The sequence below is a fragment of the Danio rerio genome, chromosome 15 (genome assembly GCF_052040795.2).
Source record: "Danio rerio strain M-AB ecotype USA chromosome 15, GRCz13ab, whole genome shotgun sequence".
NCBI classification, from domain to species: Eukaryota; Metazoa; Chordata; class Actinopteri; order Cypriniformes; family Danionidae; genus Danio; species Danio rerio.
This window is the reverse complement of record NC_141035.1, coordinates 36,044,209-36,065,000: the sequence shown is the minus strand read 5'-3', so window position 1 is coordinate 36,065,000 and position 20,792 is coordinate 36,044,209. Positions and strand designations below refer to the sequence as shown.

At 33.3% G+C, this 20,792-nt stretch overlaps 1 protein-coding gene across 8 annotated transcripts in view; it reads left to right on the top strand.

The window, feature by feature from the left end:
• The window catches only part of nbeab (neurobeachin b), a 569,044-nt gene that overhangs the window by 237,467 nt on the left and 310,785 nt on the right, over window positions 1-20,792 (top strand). For 4 of the 8 annotated variants that reach the window (XM_087284306.1, XM_087284305.1, XM_087284304.1 and 1 more), the window contains exons 23-28: window positions 3,229-3,446; window positions 6,251-6,404; window positions 9,134-9,314; window positions 12,256-12,380; window positions 14,424-14,489; window positions 16,716-16,884. In XM_087284306.1, coding sequence (XP_087140432.1) covers window positions 3,229-3,446; window positions 6,251-6,404; window positions 9,134-9,314; window positions 12,256-12,380; window positions 14,424-14,489; window positions 16,716-16,884 — 913 coding nt within the window. Of the gene's footprint in view, window positions 1-3,228; window positions 3,447-6,250; window positions 6,405-9,133; window positions 9,315-12,255; window positions 12,381-14,381; window positions 14,490-16,715; window positions 16,885-20,792 lie in introns of all 8 variants that reach the window. The other 4 variants (XM_087284303.1, XM_087284301.1, XM_087284300.1 and 1 more) reach the window with 1 other exon arrangement.

The window sequence follows — 20,792 nt, the reverse complement described above, 5'->3', positions numbered from 1 at the left end:
ATATTTTGGATGTCAGCCTTATCTGAACCATTCATTTCAGGTTTTTGAGTCTCCTAAAATGATCTGATGATTTGATTCAGGTGTGTTTGAATAGGAAGAGGTTAAAAATGTGTACTGTTGGTGTGTCTTCAGGAATAGAGTTGGGAAACACTGGCTTAAACGATAAAGACATGGCCACATTTTAGCAAAATGTAAACATAAAATGAACAATAAAGAAGAATAAAATTAATCAATGTGACAAAAGAGATTGTCTCTGGCCTGCGGCAGAACTGCTTTTAACATCTTCATAGCGCACACACCTAACTCACATACAGTTACGTCAGCCGATCACAGGGTGCACACTGGAATCGCGCTGCTACCAGAACTCATACACACACATACACGCACAAATTTCACATCAATAATCCCTGCATATCCCGATACAATACATTTCACATAACATAGAAGCATACATTTACTTACCTGTGTGTCGTTTGTGTTTGTTCGTCACGTCATGTCTGTCTTCCGGGTTGCGCAACAGCAGCTACAGGAAGCAAAAGAGAAAGCATTTTATCCACAGTGGTGCGATGCACATGTGCAGAGAGGTCGGCCAGCCAGGGGAAACTTTGTTTTATGTGAGGGGTGAAAAGACTGTGGGAAAAAATGAAAATGGAGTTTTTCATGATGTAAAAATGCAGATTAATAATTATCTTTTTGAAGTTTTATGGTAATACAAATGAAGTGTATGAAAGTATGAGACGCTTACCTGAAAGATTTATGTTTTAAATGTTTATGTCCTTACTTACCTTATACTTACCTTCAACATGGTTTAAGTCATAGTGGGCGGAGTCACTCACTATAAATAGAGTGACTAGCGCTCGGTTCAGTATGGGAGTTATAGGAGTTTGGAGCTGTAAGTAGTGCAGTCACAAAAACCTGTGCTGGAGGAGGTGGCATGGAACACTATGGACGAAGAGGAGACAGCCAGTGCAGAGGCTGCTGAAGCCAAATCCCCTCAAGTCAAACCTGTATCATAAGGTATGGAGAGCAATGTAGTGGCAGTGATGAGGACTTTTCTGACAGCTCAGTTGAAAAGGGAGGAAGGCCTCATCTATGAGCTACGGGGGTTGCGGGAGTCACTGCAAAGTTCAGCTTCACCAGAAACTTCACCAAGCCACAATTTACAAATCTACAAATAAATTGTAACATTAATGAAAGAAATGAAAGAAATAACTATAGTAATTTATAATGTTTTTGAACCACACTAAAGTAAAGTGTATAATGTATGGTGTTAATGAATGCTTCAGAATACTGTAATAAATACTGTAATGTTAGTGTAAACTGAGGTGTATTGTGATGGTGTATAATTATAAAAATGTAGACTATTGGATGATTTGTTTATTATTACAGTTGTTTTGTACCATAACCATATAATTATTATAACGGTTTAATTCAATTATGCTTCAAAACATATAGTACTTAAGGGTGATTTGTACTACGCGTGGTCGCATAAAAGCTGATTTATACTTCTGCGTCAAGCGCACATGTATGCTCCGGCATAGCCTGCGTGTGGTTGCATAACCTTTGCCGTGGCCGTCGGTGACGCTGACGCACACCTCTCAAAAAATGCAACTACATGTTCCAACGACATGTATTGCAAGCTCTGTAATTGGTTGGCTTGGTAGTGACGAGTGTGGGCAGAGGTGAGAGCGATGGAGCGAGTGTTTACAAGTCGTCACCTTGGAATTATAAGGTTCTATCTGCGTTCTAAATGATTTTGAGATACTGAGCTTCAAAAATTTGCATTCCATATAGCAAACATGATCTGTGTAACATTTGTTATTTTTAAATACAAGTCTTAAAATGTAAATAACTTATAAAAAACATCCCATAATGTAAATAAGTTGTCATTTAATAAGAATATGTCAATAACTCAATTTTGACAAAAATGTCAGATAGAACCTAAAAATTCTAAGGTGACGAAGTGTGGAGTCTCGTGAAGGAGATTTTGTGTTTACCTCATGATTAAAGTTGTTGCATGTCCGCAGCTTCCTGCCTCAAAATGAGAGAATTTAAGCCACTTGTTCATTTAGATGGTATTCAGAAAAAAACAAAACACCAGCAAAGAAATTTGACACAGAGCAATATAAACACCTACTCTGGAATTTCGGAAGTGTTGTTGCAGAAGAACACAAACAGCGTGCAGAAGTATAAATGCATGGCTATGCGCATTGCATGCACCGTGGGTCATGCCGATTACTCGACAGTAAGTCGACAGAAGACAGAAGTATAAATTAGGCTTTAGCCTATTATATTATTTGTTTCATATAATAGCTTACAGTAGCTATCTACAGCCTCGATGACAGGCAAACAGATTTTAGTTCAGTAAAAAACTTGGTCCTCTGCATTGTATAAGGATCATGCCCAACATATGTGCTTATTTTCTATTTATATGGTATAAATACTTTCCGCCCGCCGTCTGTTTTGCGCATCACCAGAACCATGTGTTTGAAAACAACCTATATGTTTTAGCAAATATTTGGCAGAGATTCAGCTTTTTTTCAGTCATGTTGACAGAAGGCACAGAAACGGATGTCTGTTGTAATTATGAATATACATAGAAATAAAAAAATAGACCCATTACAGTTTTCAAGCATGTGTTTGTCTTATCAATATATTTTAGGCTTATTTAATGGTCCTTATATAATGATGCGCTAGAACATGTCTACATGTTAATAGACCCCAGGAGGTTAAGCAAGTGATTGAATGAATGATAAATCTTAAAAAATTATTTTAGTGGTCAACTATGAAAACAAAAAATCATGATATTGGAAATGTAGTTTAGGATAGAATGCATCAATAATATGTTAAAATTCCATAGGGATTTCTTATTGACATCTTTATGCCTGCCAAACTCTTTTCAGAGGATTTGTGGGATATATAGAGGACCCTGGAGTATGCGGCCTTCGACTTGGCAAAAACTTGAAAAGCTTGGAGGAAGGAAAAAAAAAAACTTGCCTCAAAAATGTCAGAACTTCAACCAGCATTTTTTTATAGCTGACTTTCAAGAACACCTTTAAAGTTGTTTTCCTGCGTGAAGGATTTTCTGTAGGGCTTTTGTAAGGATGAACATGATCTCTCCTTGATACCCTGAGATTTTACCCCAAAATCTTATACCTGTCAGGAACACATTTTCTCAGCTGCTTAGTGTTTTAAATGCATCCCTTATTGATGCATTTCTTCTTTCAGAGTTTGCATGGCCGTTCTGGTAGTCATCTGGATCGAGATCTGCGGGTGGATCTGGGCTTTAGAGCAATGCCGATGACAGAAGAGCAGCGACGGCAGTTCAGTCCTGGTCCTCGCACCACCATGTTTCGTATCCCAGAGTTCAAGTGGTCCCCTATGCACCAGCGCTTGCTTACAGATCTGCTCTTTGCCCTGGAATCAGATGTACACATTTGGAGAAGGTCAGTAGATGTAAAGATTATCAGTTGTGGCGTTGATGCCACATTTAATTTGACACAAACAAAAACAGTGAGGTTGAAATTCATTTTTGTCTGTTTTGAATTGATTGGGGCGACACAGTGGCTCAGTGGTTTGCACTGCCACCACACAGCGAGAAGGTCACTGGTTTGAGTCCCAGCTGAATCAGTTGGCATTTCTGTATGGAGTTTGCATGTTCTCCCCATGTTTGCATGTTTGCGTGGGTTTACTCTTGGTGCTCCGGTTTCCCCCATAGTCCGAAACATGCGCTATAGATGAATTGGATAAACTAAATTGTCCATAGTGTATGTGTGTGAATGTGTGCGTATGGATGTTTGCCAGTACTGGGTTGCAGCTGGAAGGGCATTCGCTGTGTAAAACATATGCTGGATAAGTTGGTGGTTTATTCCGCTGTGGCGACCCCAAATTAAATTACGGTTACTTATGAAAATGTTAAAGATTACAAATGGGGTTACATCTAAACATTTTCTTTAAAAATCTGGCTTTTGTTGAATAATATTAATCTGTTGCTTTGCCTGTTTTTGATAAGCATGATGCCTCCTGCTAAGGCCATTTATTAAAGTGGTGGTATTCTCAAGCTTTTGATTGGTTTTCTGGTTTGAATTTGCGGCGCACCACGTCTACCAGTTACGTTAATCCTCTCTACTTCTGAAAGCATTAAGCAGGTCGCACACCAGAAGCGCCGCTCGGCGGCGGGCCACGCAGTGCCATGTATTTTAGAATTCTAAACATAGGTTTCTATCAGGATACACACACCGGCGCTGCAAGTCGGCGGCACAAATATAATAGTTCAGTGCAAAATTTGTTTGCCAGCTGTTAAAATACTTTCCAATCAACAGCTTTAACATCGAACCTGAAGCATCTACTATTATGTAACCTTACCTTCCTTTATTCTATAAAAGCATATAATTTTATTGTTATCGTGTGTGTACAGAAATAAAAACAGACCTTTTCATTTCCAAAGATATATTATGACTTATCGTTTTGTGAAATCCAGGGCACTAGACTCCTCTGGCCAAAGCGATATTATCATATTAACAGTGTTGGGCAGTAGTAGTGATGCTACTAGCTTAGCTACATTTCTCAGTAGCATGACGGTAGCATCGCTACTTTGTAAATCAAATAGCTTTTCAGTAGCGAATATTTTTTATCAGTCAAGTAGCGCAGTAGCGTCCACAAAAGCTACATTTAACGATCGCAAATCAATAAGTGACTGCACCGACGTTCACAGAGCTGTGAGGCTGGTGTCTAGCTAATGAAAGTAAATCCATTTGATGGCAACAATTACGATTCTTTTCTTCTACCTGTTTTTTGGTGGTCGACAACAAACTTTTTGGTGCATTACAGCCACCTCTCGATCTGGTTGGTGATGCCACCAACCAATTAGGCTGACACGAGAAATTAGATTGATGGAAAGATGACTGAGGGAGAGGAGGTCTATATATAAATTAGTGGTGGGCCGTTATCGGCGTTCACGTGCTGCGTTAACAGCACTCTCTGTTACTCTTATCGCGCGATTAAAAAAAATCTCCCCATTAATCTATTCTCGAAGTTGGGTTGGGAGCTGGGTCTATTCTATGCAAGCTATGATGACTTTCACCTGGATATTTTAGCGCGGATGTATACCTGGTCAGATTGCACTGTAGGGGCGAGAACGAGTCTTCAAACCTGTGTGTATTCCTACTGTGAAATTACCACATCAAATATGTGACGTGCTAACATGGATGCAGTTCACTAGAGTGAATCTCTAATTCACTCGATGGCTTATGCGTTCGAGTAAAACATATACAAATAAAATGGAGTGGGTGCTTTTTAAAATGAATAAAGGTGAATGAAAGTCAACCCGGTGAGCCGACAAAAAAGTGCCCTTCTGAATCAAATCAGCCGGATTGGCCTTCTGGATCTTTCACTTAGGTCGAAAACACTACTGACTACGCTTACATGGACATCTATTATCTAGTTATTTGCCTTAATAGACAATAATATAATTAAGGTGTTCACGTTAAGAGTTTTCATATAAGATTGTGTGTGTGTGTGTGTGTGTGTGTGTGTGTGTGTGTGTGTGTGTGTGTGTGTTTACTGACAGCCGCATGTGTGGATCTTTTCAGAAAATATGGTGAAAAGTCCTACATGACGGTAATAGTTTGATTGTGGTGTTTCTTTAATAATGTCACTAATATATGCATACTCCGTGCCTTAATTCCATTTCTGTTGAATATATATATATATATATATATATATATATATATAGTATATATATATAGTAATTATTATTAGTTCATTAGTTACTAATGATTTTACATTATGTAGTGTAGTTTATTAATGAAGAGTTGTAAATATATATACACAATATGCAATATTTAGAGTTTGTAACAACAGTTAACAATGTTTTTTGTTATAGAGTCTGGTTTTGTGGTGGCTGTACTTTAAAATTTTATTATTATAATCTTAATTCAACTGATAAAAGATTTAGAAATTCAGTAAACATAGCTATACTGCTTAGTATAAATGCTTGAAAAGGAGTTAGTTCAAAATATCCATTAGGAACTTAAAAGTATTTAAAAAGAAATCAGATGTAATCAGTTACTTTACTTTTATAAGTCATTGAAAAGGTACTCTACTTATTACATTTTAAATAGGGTCATTTGTAATCTGAATCTATTACATTTCCAAAGTAACCTACTGAACACCGATTGTGGTTTACAGTAAATCTTTTCATCATTGATCACATTTATCTTTCTCCCACTTCTTTCCTTTTTCCCCTCAGTCATTCAACAAAATCCATCATGGACTTTGTCAACAGCAATGAGAATATAATCTTTGTACACAATACCATTCACCTGATCTCACAGATGGTGGATAACATCATCATCGCCTGTGGAGGAATCCTTCCCCTGCTGTCCGCCGCCACTTCTCCTTCTGTGAGTGAGCCAGAGCTTTGACCACACTGACACACGGTGGCCATTGTAGATCACTGCAAGCCGAATTAATCTAAAGCAGGGGTGCCCAAACTTTTTCTTATAGAGAGCCAAAAGCTAAACTTGATTGAGGGTGGTGGGCCAGGGGTAAATATACTAAACTGTAAAGTTGTCAATGTATATTCCTAATTTATTATTATAATCATTATATAATTTATTAATTTAGAAAAATCTAATTCATTCACAACATTTAATTGAAACATTTAATTCCGGTTAGCTTTTTTGTTGCTCAACAGTTCAAAAACAAAAGTTACATTAAATTGGAAATCACAATCTCTGTTAAAGACATTCCTTCTAAATTCTAAATTCCTCATCATTTCCCCTCTCCTCAGATGGGATAGAGGGCCAAATCAAAGATTACCATGGGCCAACTTTCGTCTGCGAGCCCTAGTTTGGGCATCCCTGATCTCAGGAAATAGTTTAACCAAAAATGAAAAAAATCTTTCACCATTTACTAACTTCCTTCTTGCTTCAAGTCTGTTTGAGTTTCTTTTTTCTGTTAAACACAAAAGAAGATATTCTGAAGAATCTTGATAAGCTGTAGCCAGTGAGATCTATAGTAATTATTTATTTATTTATTTATTTCCTACTATGTCAATGGCCACAGTTTACAGCATTCTTCACAATATCTTCTTCTTTGTTCAACCATTTGAGGGTAAGTATGGTGCATACATTTTGGTTGAGCTATCCCAACTATCTAGTTTTTTATTCTTTTAAAAACTGTTTTTATACATTTTTATGTGTTTTTAATCACTTTTAATTCATATAAATATTCTGTGATTATTTTATGATTTTGAATGTATGTAGAGCACTTTTAATTACTTTTGTGTATCAAAAGTGCTATATACCGTAAATAAACTGGCCTTACCTCGTCTTTAATAGACGCCTCAGATGGACTGGTGTTTGCATCAAGTTACATTTGTATAAGTGATTTATATACACCAGAAACATGTTGAATGCACAAATACGGTGTATTGTTTCAAATAACTTTTATGGAAATAATTAAAAATATGATCAAAATGTGAGTGAAAAAATGTACAGTTTAACAGATGTATTATGGGGGGAAATGTACTTACTGTGACTTTTACTTTTGAGAAATAGATGAAGTATTAGTGACAAATGTGTTTTATTTTAAATAAATACACCTTAATTATATAGGGTAATGATAGTAAGCATAGTGACAATGTATTAAGATTTAAGATACCATTAGATTACCATTATTATTATTTATTTTTTGGCTCCAGTCTGATCCTTTTATTTTATTTTATTTTATTTTATTCTATTCTATTTTATTTTATTTTATTTTATTTTGTATTATTATTATTATTATTATTATTATTATTATTATTATTATTATTATTATTATTATTTTGGTTAAATTATTCTTGTTTTAATTATGCCTGACAAGATTTATTTATTTGTGTATTGATTGATTGATTGATTGATTGATTGATTGATTGATTGATTGATTGATTGATTGATTGATTTGTTTATTTATTTTTTATTTGTTTGTTTGTTTTTATCATAGGTGTCAAAGTCAATTCCTGGAGACCCCCTTGTAGATGACTTTGACATCTATGGTTTATATGAAATCATTTTAGTCATTGGTCTGTCAATAATAAAACAGAATTCCTCCTATGTATCCTTATTTTATGTAATTTATTCATGATTGCATTTTAACTTTTTTAACTATTTTTGCTTCTCTTTTATTTAATTTATTTGTGCAAAGAATTCCAAGGTCAGTACACCAAAATATTGATTTATCTAGAATGTTTTGTGGTTCATTTCCATTTTCTCTCATATCAGGGATGCCATGCGTTCTCATAATTAGAAAGAACTAATTTCCATATAGTAGTTTTCTAACTTGCCTTCCATCTTTTGTTTGTGATTTTAGCCTATGAAGAATTCAGTCAAAAGAAACGTTTTTCTTTAGTTTTTTTTTATTTATTGTTAAATTAAAATGATTTAATACAGTTAAAACAAAGAATTGCTTTTTAAATGGTCAAATATTTAATTCAGTTGCATTTTAAAAGCAATGATAGTTCGCATAGATTTACAATAAGTAGATAATTTTTTGTAATACACTACTAACGAAAGTTTTTTTTAACACTTTTTTAAAGCATTAATTTAATCATAAAGGACATTTTGTATTTACATTTTTACATATATTTCAAAAGATTTATATTTCAAATCAATTAAATAAATATTTTAATAAATGTGTTTTCTTTTTCTTAAAAATGAAACTAAATCTATCTGTAAAGATCATGGTGGATCTCATGTAAAGTTTAAATGGTTTCTTGATGAAAAAATAAGATATTTAAAATAAAAACTAAATACTATTTAACTTATGTTTTATTAGATGTGTAATCAAATACATGCAGTTTGTGTGAACAGAAGCAACCCCAGTAGTGGGGTTTTTATTCCATTAAAACTACAAAATAGTGCATTTCACCACCCCAAAAAAGACTACCATTAATAATCCTGCATCCTTGAAAGCATCACTGCCTTGCATGAGCTTTCTCATCCTGTTTCACATTTTACCAAACTCACCTCATTTCCAGTCTGAATGTTTTCACATCCCAAGTAATGATTTCATGTTAATGTGATTTCAAATGTGCTAACAAGATGACCTGAAGTGATAAAAGCCTTTGTGCTCTTGATTATTGTGTCAGAGTGAGATGGAAGGCCTGGAAGTGACGCAGGGCATGTCGTCTGAGACCGCCGTGATCTTTCTGACCCGTCTGATGGCCATAGTGGATGTCCTGGTATTCGCCAGTTCACTCAACTTCAGCGAGATTGAAGCTGAGAAAAACATGTCCTCAGGGGGACTGATGCGACAGTGCCTCAGACTAGGTGTGTGTGTGTGTGTCAGATCACATTTTAAAGAACACAACAGAACAAAGAAAACATGTTAAGATGTTTAATAGCTTGGTTTATCGGTTTAGGTCATATGCAACAGAAAATAGATGTTTTTTTTTAAGGCAAAAACACCTTTTCGGTCACTTTCGAAAAGACACTTTTGTCTAATGCAAAACTCAAAACTTGATTTTTGTTGCTTCTTTAAACTTCTTATTTAAAATGAGCTAAATCAACACCTTTTTAAGGATTTTTTTTGGAAAAATGTTATAGTTTGTATATGTTTTTTTGTTCATCCTCTTAAACTTGTAAATACAATTAAGTGAACTTAATTTGTTTAGATTTAATAAGTTTTTTTTTTTAGTATACGAATACTGTTTTAGTTTTGGATTAATTTCTTACATTAATATTTAGTAAATATACTGTAAGTTAAGATCTCGCCAGTGTTTCTGGTTGAAAGGTGGTTATAAGGTCTTAAAATGTATAGAAAGAGTCTTTAAAAAGTCTGAAAAGGTATTGAATTTCACTCTCTGATTCCTGTATTTACAGTACTCTGATATTATTAATATAGGATTGATAAACAGGGTGTCTTAAAATGTCTTGAATTAAAAAATAATAATAATTGACAGAAATATTGTGTTGTAGGTCTTTAATTATTTTAAACAGGTCTTAATTTAGAACAGGTCTTTTTGAACAGGTCTTAAGTTCTCCAAGAAAAAGTCTGACACCCATCCATTCACCAACAATGTGTTTCGATATTTTTTTACATATATATTTAAGTTTTTATTGCAACAAGATATTTATTTCACAACAGCTGTAGACATTTTGACAGCAAATTCTCTTAAGTTCCCTAATCAGGAAAAGAAAACAAAAAACAATTACACAGTTCCTCATGATAATAACAGCAATACTGTATATCCGTTTACATCATCTTCCATTTACAAAAAAACTAATTACACAGGTAAATGTGAGTGGATATAATGTTTATAAATAGGAATGGAACTTAAGGTTTTTAAGTGCATTTGGTTGAATGAGAGTTATACTTAAGTCTTAAATCTGACTTAATGAAACCTGCAGAAACCCTGATTAAAGACTGAGGATTTGTTAATGCACAATTTACCTGATTATGTACAACATAAATTTATTTTACTCATTGTTTTATGCACAGCATTTTATTATTTTATTTTGGTCACACTTTATTTGAAGATTAAATTCTCGTCATTAAAAACACATGCCATTTAGCAGTCTTCTAATTTGTTGCTTATTAATTGTTATCAGGCCTAAGGTAGTTTAGATATTAGGTAGGGTTACGGATGTAGAATAGGGTCATGCAAATATGTACATTATAAGTATTAATAAACAGCCAACATATCATTAAAAGATAAGCAATAAGCCACTAGGTAATATCGAGAATTGTTGTATACTAAATTGTATACTAAAATGATACCAATTTGCAGTAGTATTAGTATTTTTGTGTTACTTTATTCACCTTATAAACAGATTTAAAGGGCCATGAAACCCCTCTCTTTTGGTTCTACCTTGTAGTCTACCTTAGAATAAATAAAAAAAAAGCTTTATAATGGGCGTGGAGCGCTGCGAGCAGAGGGAGGAGTGGGCATGGACAGCAGAGCAGGGAAAAAAGAGGGGAGTGAACAATTGTAGTCAGTTTGCTCACAAAAATGAGACACAAACCGTGAGCATGATTTTATAGTTTACAAAGTTAAAATGCAAAGAAATAAACAGTATTTTAATGCCCTGCTACATTTGTTATTCGTCATTACATATAAACATAACCACAATTTGTTATATCATTATAAAAAATAATCCTGTAAACACTATAAATGAGGAGGACTTCTCTCCTAAATCCCCGAGTCTGAATGCAGACACAGTTGATAGCAGTGCAGCAGGTCTCTTGCCCTATCTATTCCAACCATTAGCCCTGCCGGTAATCTGGAGAATTTTAAAAATAGGTGAACACAGCAGCATAGATATAGGCGATGTGTCTGAATGGTAACAAACTCAACAGATAAAAGACAAAGTCTATCATTCTCCAATTCGTTCTCCTGACAAAAATGCTTGCTGCAAACCAACAGCTTTGTATCGGCCCTGACAGCTTTGCGGGGAAAACATGCAACAAACCCTGTGACTCATAGAAACAAACACATATGACCTTGCATGAACGGCTAAATACTGCTTGTCGTGCGCGGACGCGGTCTCACCCAGTGGATCTCACAGCTTGGCAGGTCTTACTTGCCTTCGGAAAGCACGTCCTCTCATGAATAATTAAGAAGCAGGGTCTTCTCATAGGATAAGAAAACTTCGCTATGAATAATAATGAGAAACTTACTTATCATCACTCCACTAGCAGATTTGCTATACGTCACGATTTCGATCCTGCCCCAAAATGTATTTTAAACCTGTAAGATTAAATTAGCTGACAAAAATATCTAGTTTTCCCTACAATTTAAGCTGCTCAATTAAAGTACTCCAGGGTTTCTTGAGCCTTTAAAAGGGTCATTTACAAAAAAAGAAATATTCTCATCCGCAATTGGTTTCATACCTTTATGAGTTCCCTTTTTCTATTGTACGCAAACAATAACGCAAGATATTTTAAAGTATGTTGGAAATCAGTAGCCATTGACTTTGATTTTTATTTTTTTGCTATGGAAGTCAGTGGCTATCAGTTACCAACATTGTTCAAAATCTTTTGTGTTCAACAGAAAAAAAAAGTTACTCCAACAGGTTAATACAGTACATTGTAAGTGCATTGTCTTGTTATAGGTGAACTATCCCTTACGCAACAAGGTACAAGCAGTGGTGTCACTACAATTCAAGGGGGACACTGTTTTGATAAATCAGCACCTGGGTTTGGAATTGTAATGTTTTTAGAGTTCATTTGTAATCACTTTATTGTAGCTTGTTTGTGTGTGTGTTTCAGTGTGTTGTGTGGCTGTGAGGAACTGTTTGGAGTGTCGTCAGCGTCAGAGGGACAGGAGTTTGAAATCCTCTCTGTCCTGCAGTAAGTCTCAGGAGGGCCTGCAAAGTGTGTCCACAGCCAGCAAGGTACCCAGTTCACTACACACACCGTTACACTGCATCTATGCTCAATGCATAATTCCATACTATGCGTTTAAAGTAACATTTTGATATTATGTGTTTTTTTGCATGCATGTCTATTTATATACATGTAAGTTATATTTGTTAATAATACAAATGATAAATGCATACTCATCATTATTATAACTTGCTATTATATACAGTTAGGTCCACAAATAATTAGATATCGACACAATTCTAACATTTTTGGCTCTATACACTGACACGATTGCTTTGAAATGAAACGAACAAGATGTGCTGCAGACTGTTAGCTTTAGTTTAAAGGTATTTACATCAAAATCAGGTGAACGAACGCTGTAGGACTTACAACAGTTTGCATGTGTGTCTCCCTCTTGTTAAGGGTCCAAAAGTAATTGGACAGAATAATGATCATAGATCAAACTTTCACTTTTTAATACTTGATTGCACATCCTTTACAGCCAATTACAGGCTGAAGTCTGGAACGCAGAGACATCACCAGACGCTGGGTTTTTAATCCTTGTTGGTGTTCTGCCAGGCCATTACAGCAACTGTCTTCAGTTCCTGCTTGTTCCTGGGGCATTTGCCCTTCAGATTTGTCTTCAGCAAGTGAAATGCAGGCTCAATCAGATATAGGTCAGGTGATTGACTTGGCCATTCCACTTCTTTTCCTTCAGAAACTCTTGGGTTGCTTTTACAGTTTGCTTTGGGTCATTCTCCATCTGCACTGCGATGTTCTGAAGCATTTGGCTTAATATGAGCAGAAAGTACAGCCTGAAACACTTCAGAATTCATCCTGCTGCTTTTGTCAGCCATACATTGACAGCCATACATGCCCACACCATGACACTGTTACCACCATGCTTCACTGTTAAGGATCATGAGCAGTTTCTTTCCTTCTCCATACTCTTCTACTCCCATCACTCTGGTACAAGTTGACCTTAAACTCATCTGTCTATAGGATGTTGTTCCAGCACTGTGAAGGCTTTTTTAGAACTTTAATCTTGCCATCCTGTTTTTGAGGCTCACCAATGGTTTACATCTTGTGGTAAACCCTCTGTATTCACTCTGGTGTAGTCTTCTCTTGATTGTTGACTTTGACACACATACACCTACCTCCTGGAGAGCGTTCTTGAACTGGCCAACTGTTGTGAAGAGTGTGTTTTTCACTAGGGAAAGTATTATTTGGTCATCCACCACAGTTGTTTTCCGTGGTCTTCCGGGTCTTTTGGTGTTCCTGAGCTCACTGGTACGTTCTTTTTTTTGGAATGTTCCAAACCGTTGTTTTGGGAATGTCTAATGTTTTTGCCATCTCTCTGATGGGTTTGTTTTGTTCTTCCGGCCTAATGATGGCTTTCCTGACTGATAGTGTAGCTCTTTGGATCTCATCTTGAGAGTTAACAGTAACAAATGCTAAATGCAAATAGCAAACTTGAAATGAACTCTGGACCTTTTATCTGCTCATTGTAATTGGGATATTGAAAAAAATAACACACACTTGGTCATGGAATAGCTGAGAAGCCAATTATAAATTTTTTTGGACCCTTAACAAGTGGGAGGCACATATGCAAACTTTTTTTAGATTTAATTATTAGCTTTTCTATTAGTTCTCAAATGCACTTGTTCTTAAATGTTTAATTCACTTCATTTTGTAGATATTTCATTGATTATATTTTCTTATTGTATATCAATCTGCAGTAGATAGAGTGACAGAAAGGCGGATGGATAGATGGATGGATACATAACTAACATGATGGATAACCAACATGGATTCTGTTCATGAGCAGTTGTACTGTTGGCATTATTTGTGTATTTCTTGCAGAGTGAAATCAGTTTTGCCACATTCAAGTTTTTTTTTTTTTTTTTTTTTTCAGCAGCATTGTCATGTTATGTGTGATTTAGTGCTTTGGGCTTGGTGTGAATTTGAAAATGAGATCTTTCAATGCGAGAACTGTTAAACGTCTCAAATATCTGCTTTTCTTGCCTTAGACCACCATAGAAAATTTTCCAAGTAATGTTTCTCCAATTAAGGACCCGGATCGACTTCTGCAAGATGTGGACATTAACCGTCTGCGAGCTGCTGTCTTTCGGGATGTTGTGAGTTAACCGCAGATCATCTGTTCTATTCTCTTCTATTCTATTCTATTCTATTCTATTCTATTCTATTCTATTCTATTAGTTAGTCACATGATCTATTTTATTCTGTTGTGTTCTGTTTTGTTTTCTTCTGTTTTGTTTTGTTTTGTTTTCTTCTCTTTTGTTTTGTTTTTTGTTTTCTACTATTATGTTTCATTTGTTTCGTTTTCTTTGGTTTTGTTTTCTCTTTTGTTTTGTTTACTTTTTGTTTCATTTTGTTTTGTTTTGGTAGATTAGATTTACATGTAGTCTATTCTATTCTGAGTTAGTCACATGATCTTTTATTCTGATGTGTTCTGTTTTGTTTTGTTTTCTTCTGTTTTGTTGTGTTTTCTTTTTTTTTCTTTGGTTTTGTTTTCTTCCGTTTTGTTTTCTTTTGTTTAGTTGTATTTGTTTTCTTTACTTTTCCTTTAGTTGGTTTTGTTTTCTTCTTTTTTGTTTTGTTTTGTTTTGTCTGTAAAGTCTGTAACTTTATTTTCTTTAAATAAAGTCAGTGTTCAGAACCGTCAGTGTTCAGAACCTGTCAGTGTTCAGAACCGTCTTCTTATCTCTGCCTGATTTACTGTTTTTGTTTGTAAAAATGTGTTCTAAATGGAATAAATATAGTTTGTGAACATTGAATTTAAATACCATTGGTGGTGCTAAATTGTGATCAGAACAAAAGTGGCAGATAATTGACTTTGGGGCAAAATGGTCATCAACATGAACATCAACACCAGTGCAATAAATAGCTGCAATGACAGGTTTCAACCAGAAATGGCGACAAAGAAGCAAAACTTATGGACTGCAACTTAAAATCTGTGCCTGAAGCTATCCCTTTTACACTATATAATGAATTATATTGAATTTTAGCCATTTTTTGAGTTTGAGCAAATGACTTTTCCCCCACACATTTGTTCACCTATTTTGTAGTGATCTCCTCAGCAGTCAGAGAAAATATTGCAAATGTAATAACGCATTATATATATATATATATATATATATATATATATATATATATATATATATATATATATATATATATATATATATATATATATATATATATATATATATATATATATATATATATATATATATATATATATATGCTTTACAATATTTACATATTTGACAAACAAATACATGTTTTTATTTTAAAGGATAATTAAAAAGTAAACAACAAGCATGACAAGAAAGACCTTTTTTACTCTTATCAAATAATACTGTCAAAAAAGACACTGAATTTATGAAAAAAAATATTTTATTTATTTATTTATTTATTTATTTATTTGACATAGACATCACAATTACACTGGAAAACCAAATTCATTTGTTTAAGTGTTTTTGCAAACTTGCTAATTCTCAACACCTGTCCACAGGAGGCTTGAAAAATTTTGCATAATTGGAAATATAATAAATACATATTCAGTTCCCAACATTATATTTCTTTACATAAAATTACTGAAGGCAAAAGCAAAGGCGACTTGATCCAACAAACTAACAGTAGACTATTTGTGCAAACACTGCTGTTTTGTTTTTTACCACTTTTTAAAAACACTACTAAAAATATTTATATTACTTTCTGATTTTAGGCTAACAGGTAAATCATCGTACAGTTTGGCTCCCTTTACAGAGAAGACAGATTGACCAAAGGAGGTCTTACACTTTGGCACTAGACAGTGACCATTAGCAGTTGCCTCTGTAACTCTGTGAGAGGTTTGATGCCTACTGATTAGATCAGAAAACAGAGTTGGAACATTATTTTTTAAGCATTTAAAAAACAATTTAAGATAATTAATTTATTGAAACTAAAAATGTTATATGTACATAAAATTTCACTGTGATGCCATAATAAAATATTGGTGGATGGTAGGTGTATTATTTAGAATTTCAAATTTCCTGCAAACGACACTATTTACCTCATTCGTTTTAGTTCCTTCTTTCCTGATATAAATTATAGTGCACTCAACTGCCATACACTACATTAGTAAAAGAGTGAGTGATTTAATACACAGAAAACATTTTCTTTTTTTCTAGGTCAATATTTTTGATTGTTTTTGTGTTTATTTATGTCATATTTGATATATTACTCTGTAAAACAACTCAAACAGTGCACAAAACAGAAATGTAATCAGTATAGTGAATCATTTTAGCTTTGCATGACATGTTGATCCCCCTTCATATTCTTTGCTGTGTGTTTCACAGGATGACAGTAAGCAGGCCCAGTTCCTGGCTCTCGCGGTTGTCTATTTCATCTCAGTGCTCATGGTGTCAAAGTACCGGGACATCCTGGAGCCCCAGCGGGAGACGGGCAGGTTCATCAACCAATCAGGAAGAGGCATTCGGCAGGAGATCAACTCCCCCACCAGCACAGGTGCTTTCTTGGTTGACACAGTTTATTATACTTATTTACAATATAGGCCAAACAGCGAGCTTATTTGCATTCCAAATGTATTTTAACGCCATTAGCTAGGTAGTTTTTTTTAAATGTCATATTTGATACATTGGAAAAGAAGTAGGTCTCCACAGGGTCCGTCTCAAGCTGGTGTCAAACGCATCTATTATTCATATGCTCCACTAATTATGCTGCATAACATTAAACACCCGCCTCTTACCATGAAAAACCAGCAGCTTTGTTTGTGAGTTGGTCACAGAATTAAATAGTTTGAAGGGATACAGCAACATACTAATGAAAACGTAAGGGTTTAATGTTTGTTTCAGGCATTAAAAAAAGAATATTGGGAAAGTATAGTACACTGAAAACCCTAATAAGTTGCTTGAACTAAATTTATTTAGTAAACTCGTTGCCTCAATTTAATTGAGTAATAGAGTCTTCCAAAACTTGCATATTTAAGTTTATTTAACTTGACGGTTTTGTAGACTATACTTAAATTGTACAAGCTTAGTACTAAGTTTAGTGAACTGAACAATTTAAGTATGAAAAATGGACTATGAAAAATGTTGAAATAATTACAAACAAAAAATGACAAATAATTATACCTGAAGCCATTTGTTTTCTGATTTAAAAAAAGACCTTGCACTTATAAGGTTGCACATATTAGAAGTTTACAGTCAAGACTACATTTGTGAAAATGATCTATTTATTTTTCAAAGGATTAATTATGATTTTGAGCTCACTACACTTGAAATCTTAAGTTTATGCATTTTCATGGTACATAATAAGTTAAATTGACTCATATTTTTAAGTGACATGACCAAAACCCAATATTTTAAGCTATGTTCAGTCAACTTTACTTAATTGTCTAAGTAAAGACAACACTGGGGTTTACAGTGTACTAGGCATATGAAGGTATCAGATATTCTTGCCATGATAATGAATTTATCAAGATATTTGATATTATCACAATATTGATAGAAGCTCAGGAAAAAAGGCAACTTTAGCAGGTATTTAGCAGGTATACCAAAATATTTTTGTGCATTACTTTTGTGATTAAACTAATAGTTCCAAACTAATTTAATTGGAAAATGATTATATAGTACAATAAGTAATACTTCGCAATATAGTCTTATTAGTCAATGTTATTAACTACTCAATGCATTCACTAGTCAACAGTGAGAACTAGATTTGTTAAATAATTATCATGTAGTTGTTAGTGTATAAAACTGACCTATAAAAAACACCCAATTAATGCAATTATTTAAACACTTTATATTAAAACATTAAATAAAACAGTTAAATAGCATACTTTTGAATATGAATAAACAGTTAATAAACATTAACTAAGAAATTAACAAACCCAATATTAATACAGTAGATGCTTCTCAACTAGTTTTCATCTGCGGTTTAGTTTAATAAATGTTTAATATAATGTTAACAAATAGAGCATTATTATATTTAAAAAAAAAAAAATAATAGGCATATAAATGATCTGCACATTTTTTCAAATATCTGAACCATATTAGCAAATCACCATTAAAATCGAATTAATTGCAATAGAATGCACATTACTATTTAAAAATGAAAAAATCATCGTTAAAGTGCAATAACAATGCACAATACTAATCAAAAATGGAGTTTTTATATATTTATTTACAGTAGGAAATGTACAAAATATCTTTATGGAACATTAATTTTACTTTATATCAGAAAATATTGGAAATAATTAAGAAAATCACTTTTAAAGTCTAATGAAGTGCAATAGCAATGCACATTACCAATTAAAAATGAAGTTTTAATAAATTATTTACAGTAAAAAATGTACAAAATATATTGATGGAACATTAAATTTACTTGCTATCAGCAAATATTCGAAATGATGTAAAAAATCATCTTTAAAGTGCAATAACAATGCACGTTACTAATCAAAATTGGAGTTTTGATATATTTATTTACAGTAAGAAATATACAAAATATCTTGATGGAACATTAAATTTACTTGATATCAGCAAATATTGGAAATAATGGAGAAAGTCACCTTAAAAGTCTAAATGAAATGCAATAGCAAATGCACATTACTAATCAAAAAATTAAGTCTTTATATTATTTACAATAGAAAATGCAGATTTGCTTTTTTGTTGAAAATGCAAAACCTTAAAACAAACATTTGAGTTTTTATTAATTATTTGCAGTAGGAATTTTACAAAATATCTTGATGGAACATAAAAAATACTTGATATCAGCAACGTAAATCACCTTTAAAGTCTAAATAAAGTGCAATATCAATGCACATTACTAATTAAAATATTAAGTTTTTATATTATTTACAATAGGAAATGCACAAAATATCCTAATGTAACATAATATGTTACATTTATTTGTTATCAGCAAATATCGAAAATAATATAGAAAATCGCCTTTAAAGTCTAAATGAAGTGAAATAATGCACATTATTCATCAACAGTTGAGTTTTTATATATTATTTACAGTAGCACATATACAAAATATCTTGATGGAATCTTAAATTTAATTTAAATCAGCAAAAAGAATTGCAAATAATGGCGAAAATCACCTTTAAAGTGCAATAACAATGCACGTTACTAATCAAAAATGGAGTTTTGATATATTTATTTACAGTAGAAAATGTACAAAATATCTTGATGAGACATAAAATGTACTTGACATCAGCAACGTAAATCACCTTTAAAGTCGAAATGAAGTGCAATATCAATGCACATTGCTAATCAAAAAATGAGTTTATATATTATTCACAATAGGAAATGCACAAAATATCTTAATGTAACATTACATTTATTTGATATCAGCAAATAGGAGAAATAATGAAAAAAATCACCTTTAAAGTCTAAATGAAGTGCAATAGCAATGGTTATTATGAATCAAAAATAAATTTATATGTTTTATTTACAGTAGGAAATGTACAAAATATCATTAAATTTACTTGATATCAGCAAATATTGAAAATAATGTAGAAAATCATCTTTAAATTCTAAATGAAGTGCAATATCAAACATTACTAATCAAAAATTTAGTTTTTATACAGTGAGTGACAGTTCAAAATGACCACTACCGCTGTGTGTGATGCTGCCGCGGGGCAGAGATTACGAATATGTTTAGGTGTAACAGCAGTTTATGACAATGCCACTAGGGGGCACAAAGGCACGGGATGTGAACGGAAATATACAGAAATATACACTTAAATATACAGTAGCTGTAAATACCCTGCTACTTGTAAATGAAGTGAAATAATAAAACAAAGCAAAATAATTCAATAAAATCAATCAATAAAAACCTGTTAACAAGCTTTATTATCGTTGCAAACTTGTAAATGTGTATTTATAGTAGAAAATTTAAAAAATATCTTGATGATACATTAAATTTGTTTGAAATTATAATGATTTTTGGCATAAAAGAAAAATGTATCGTTTTGACCCATTCAATGTATTTTTGCCAATTGCTAAAAATATACCCATTCAACATAAGCTTGCTTTTTTGGCCCAGGGTCACATATTTGAAAATAAAAATGTTGTATTTAAACATTTAGTGCTATGATTAACATCACTGTGAATACCACACTCTGAATATTCTTAAAAATCTCTCTGAAAGTAGATTACTTGCAGTATTTTGAAGCACTCACAATAGCAATATCATACAAGTTCACTGCTGAATATCGCCTCATGTCTAATAGTAAGAAGAAAGAGTATAAAAAGAGAGAAGATGCATGAAAACCGAATATGAAGAGGCAGGGGCAGCACTGCTATTTCCAGCCCCATCTGTCAGTGTCCATTAGGAAAGCAATCCACCAGAGGAGAATGGGATCATAGAGGCTGAGGCTCTGCGCTGCGTCGCCCTCATAAATTTCAGGG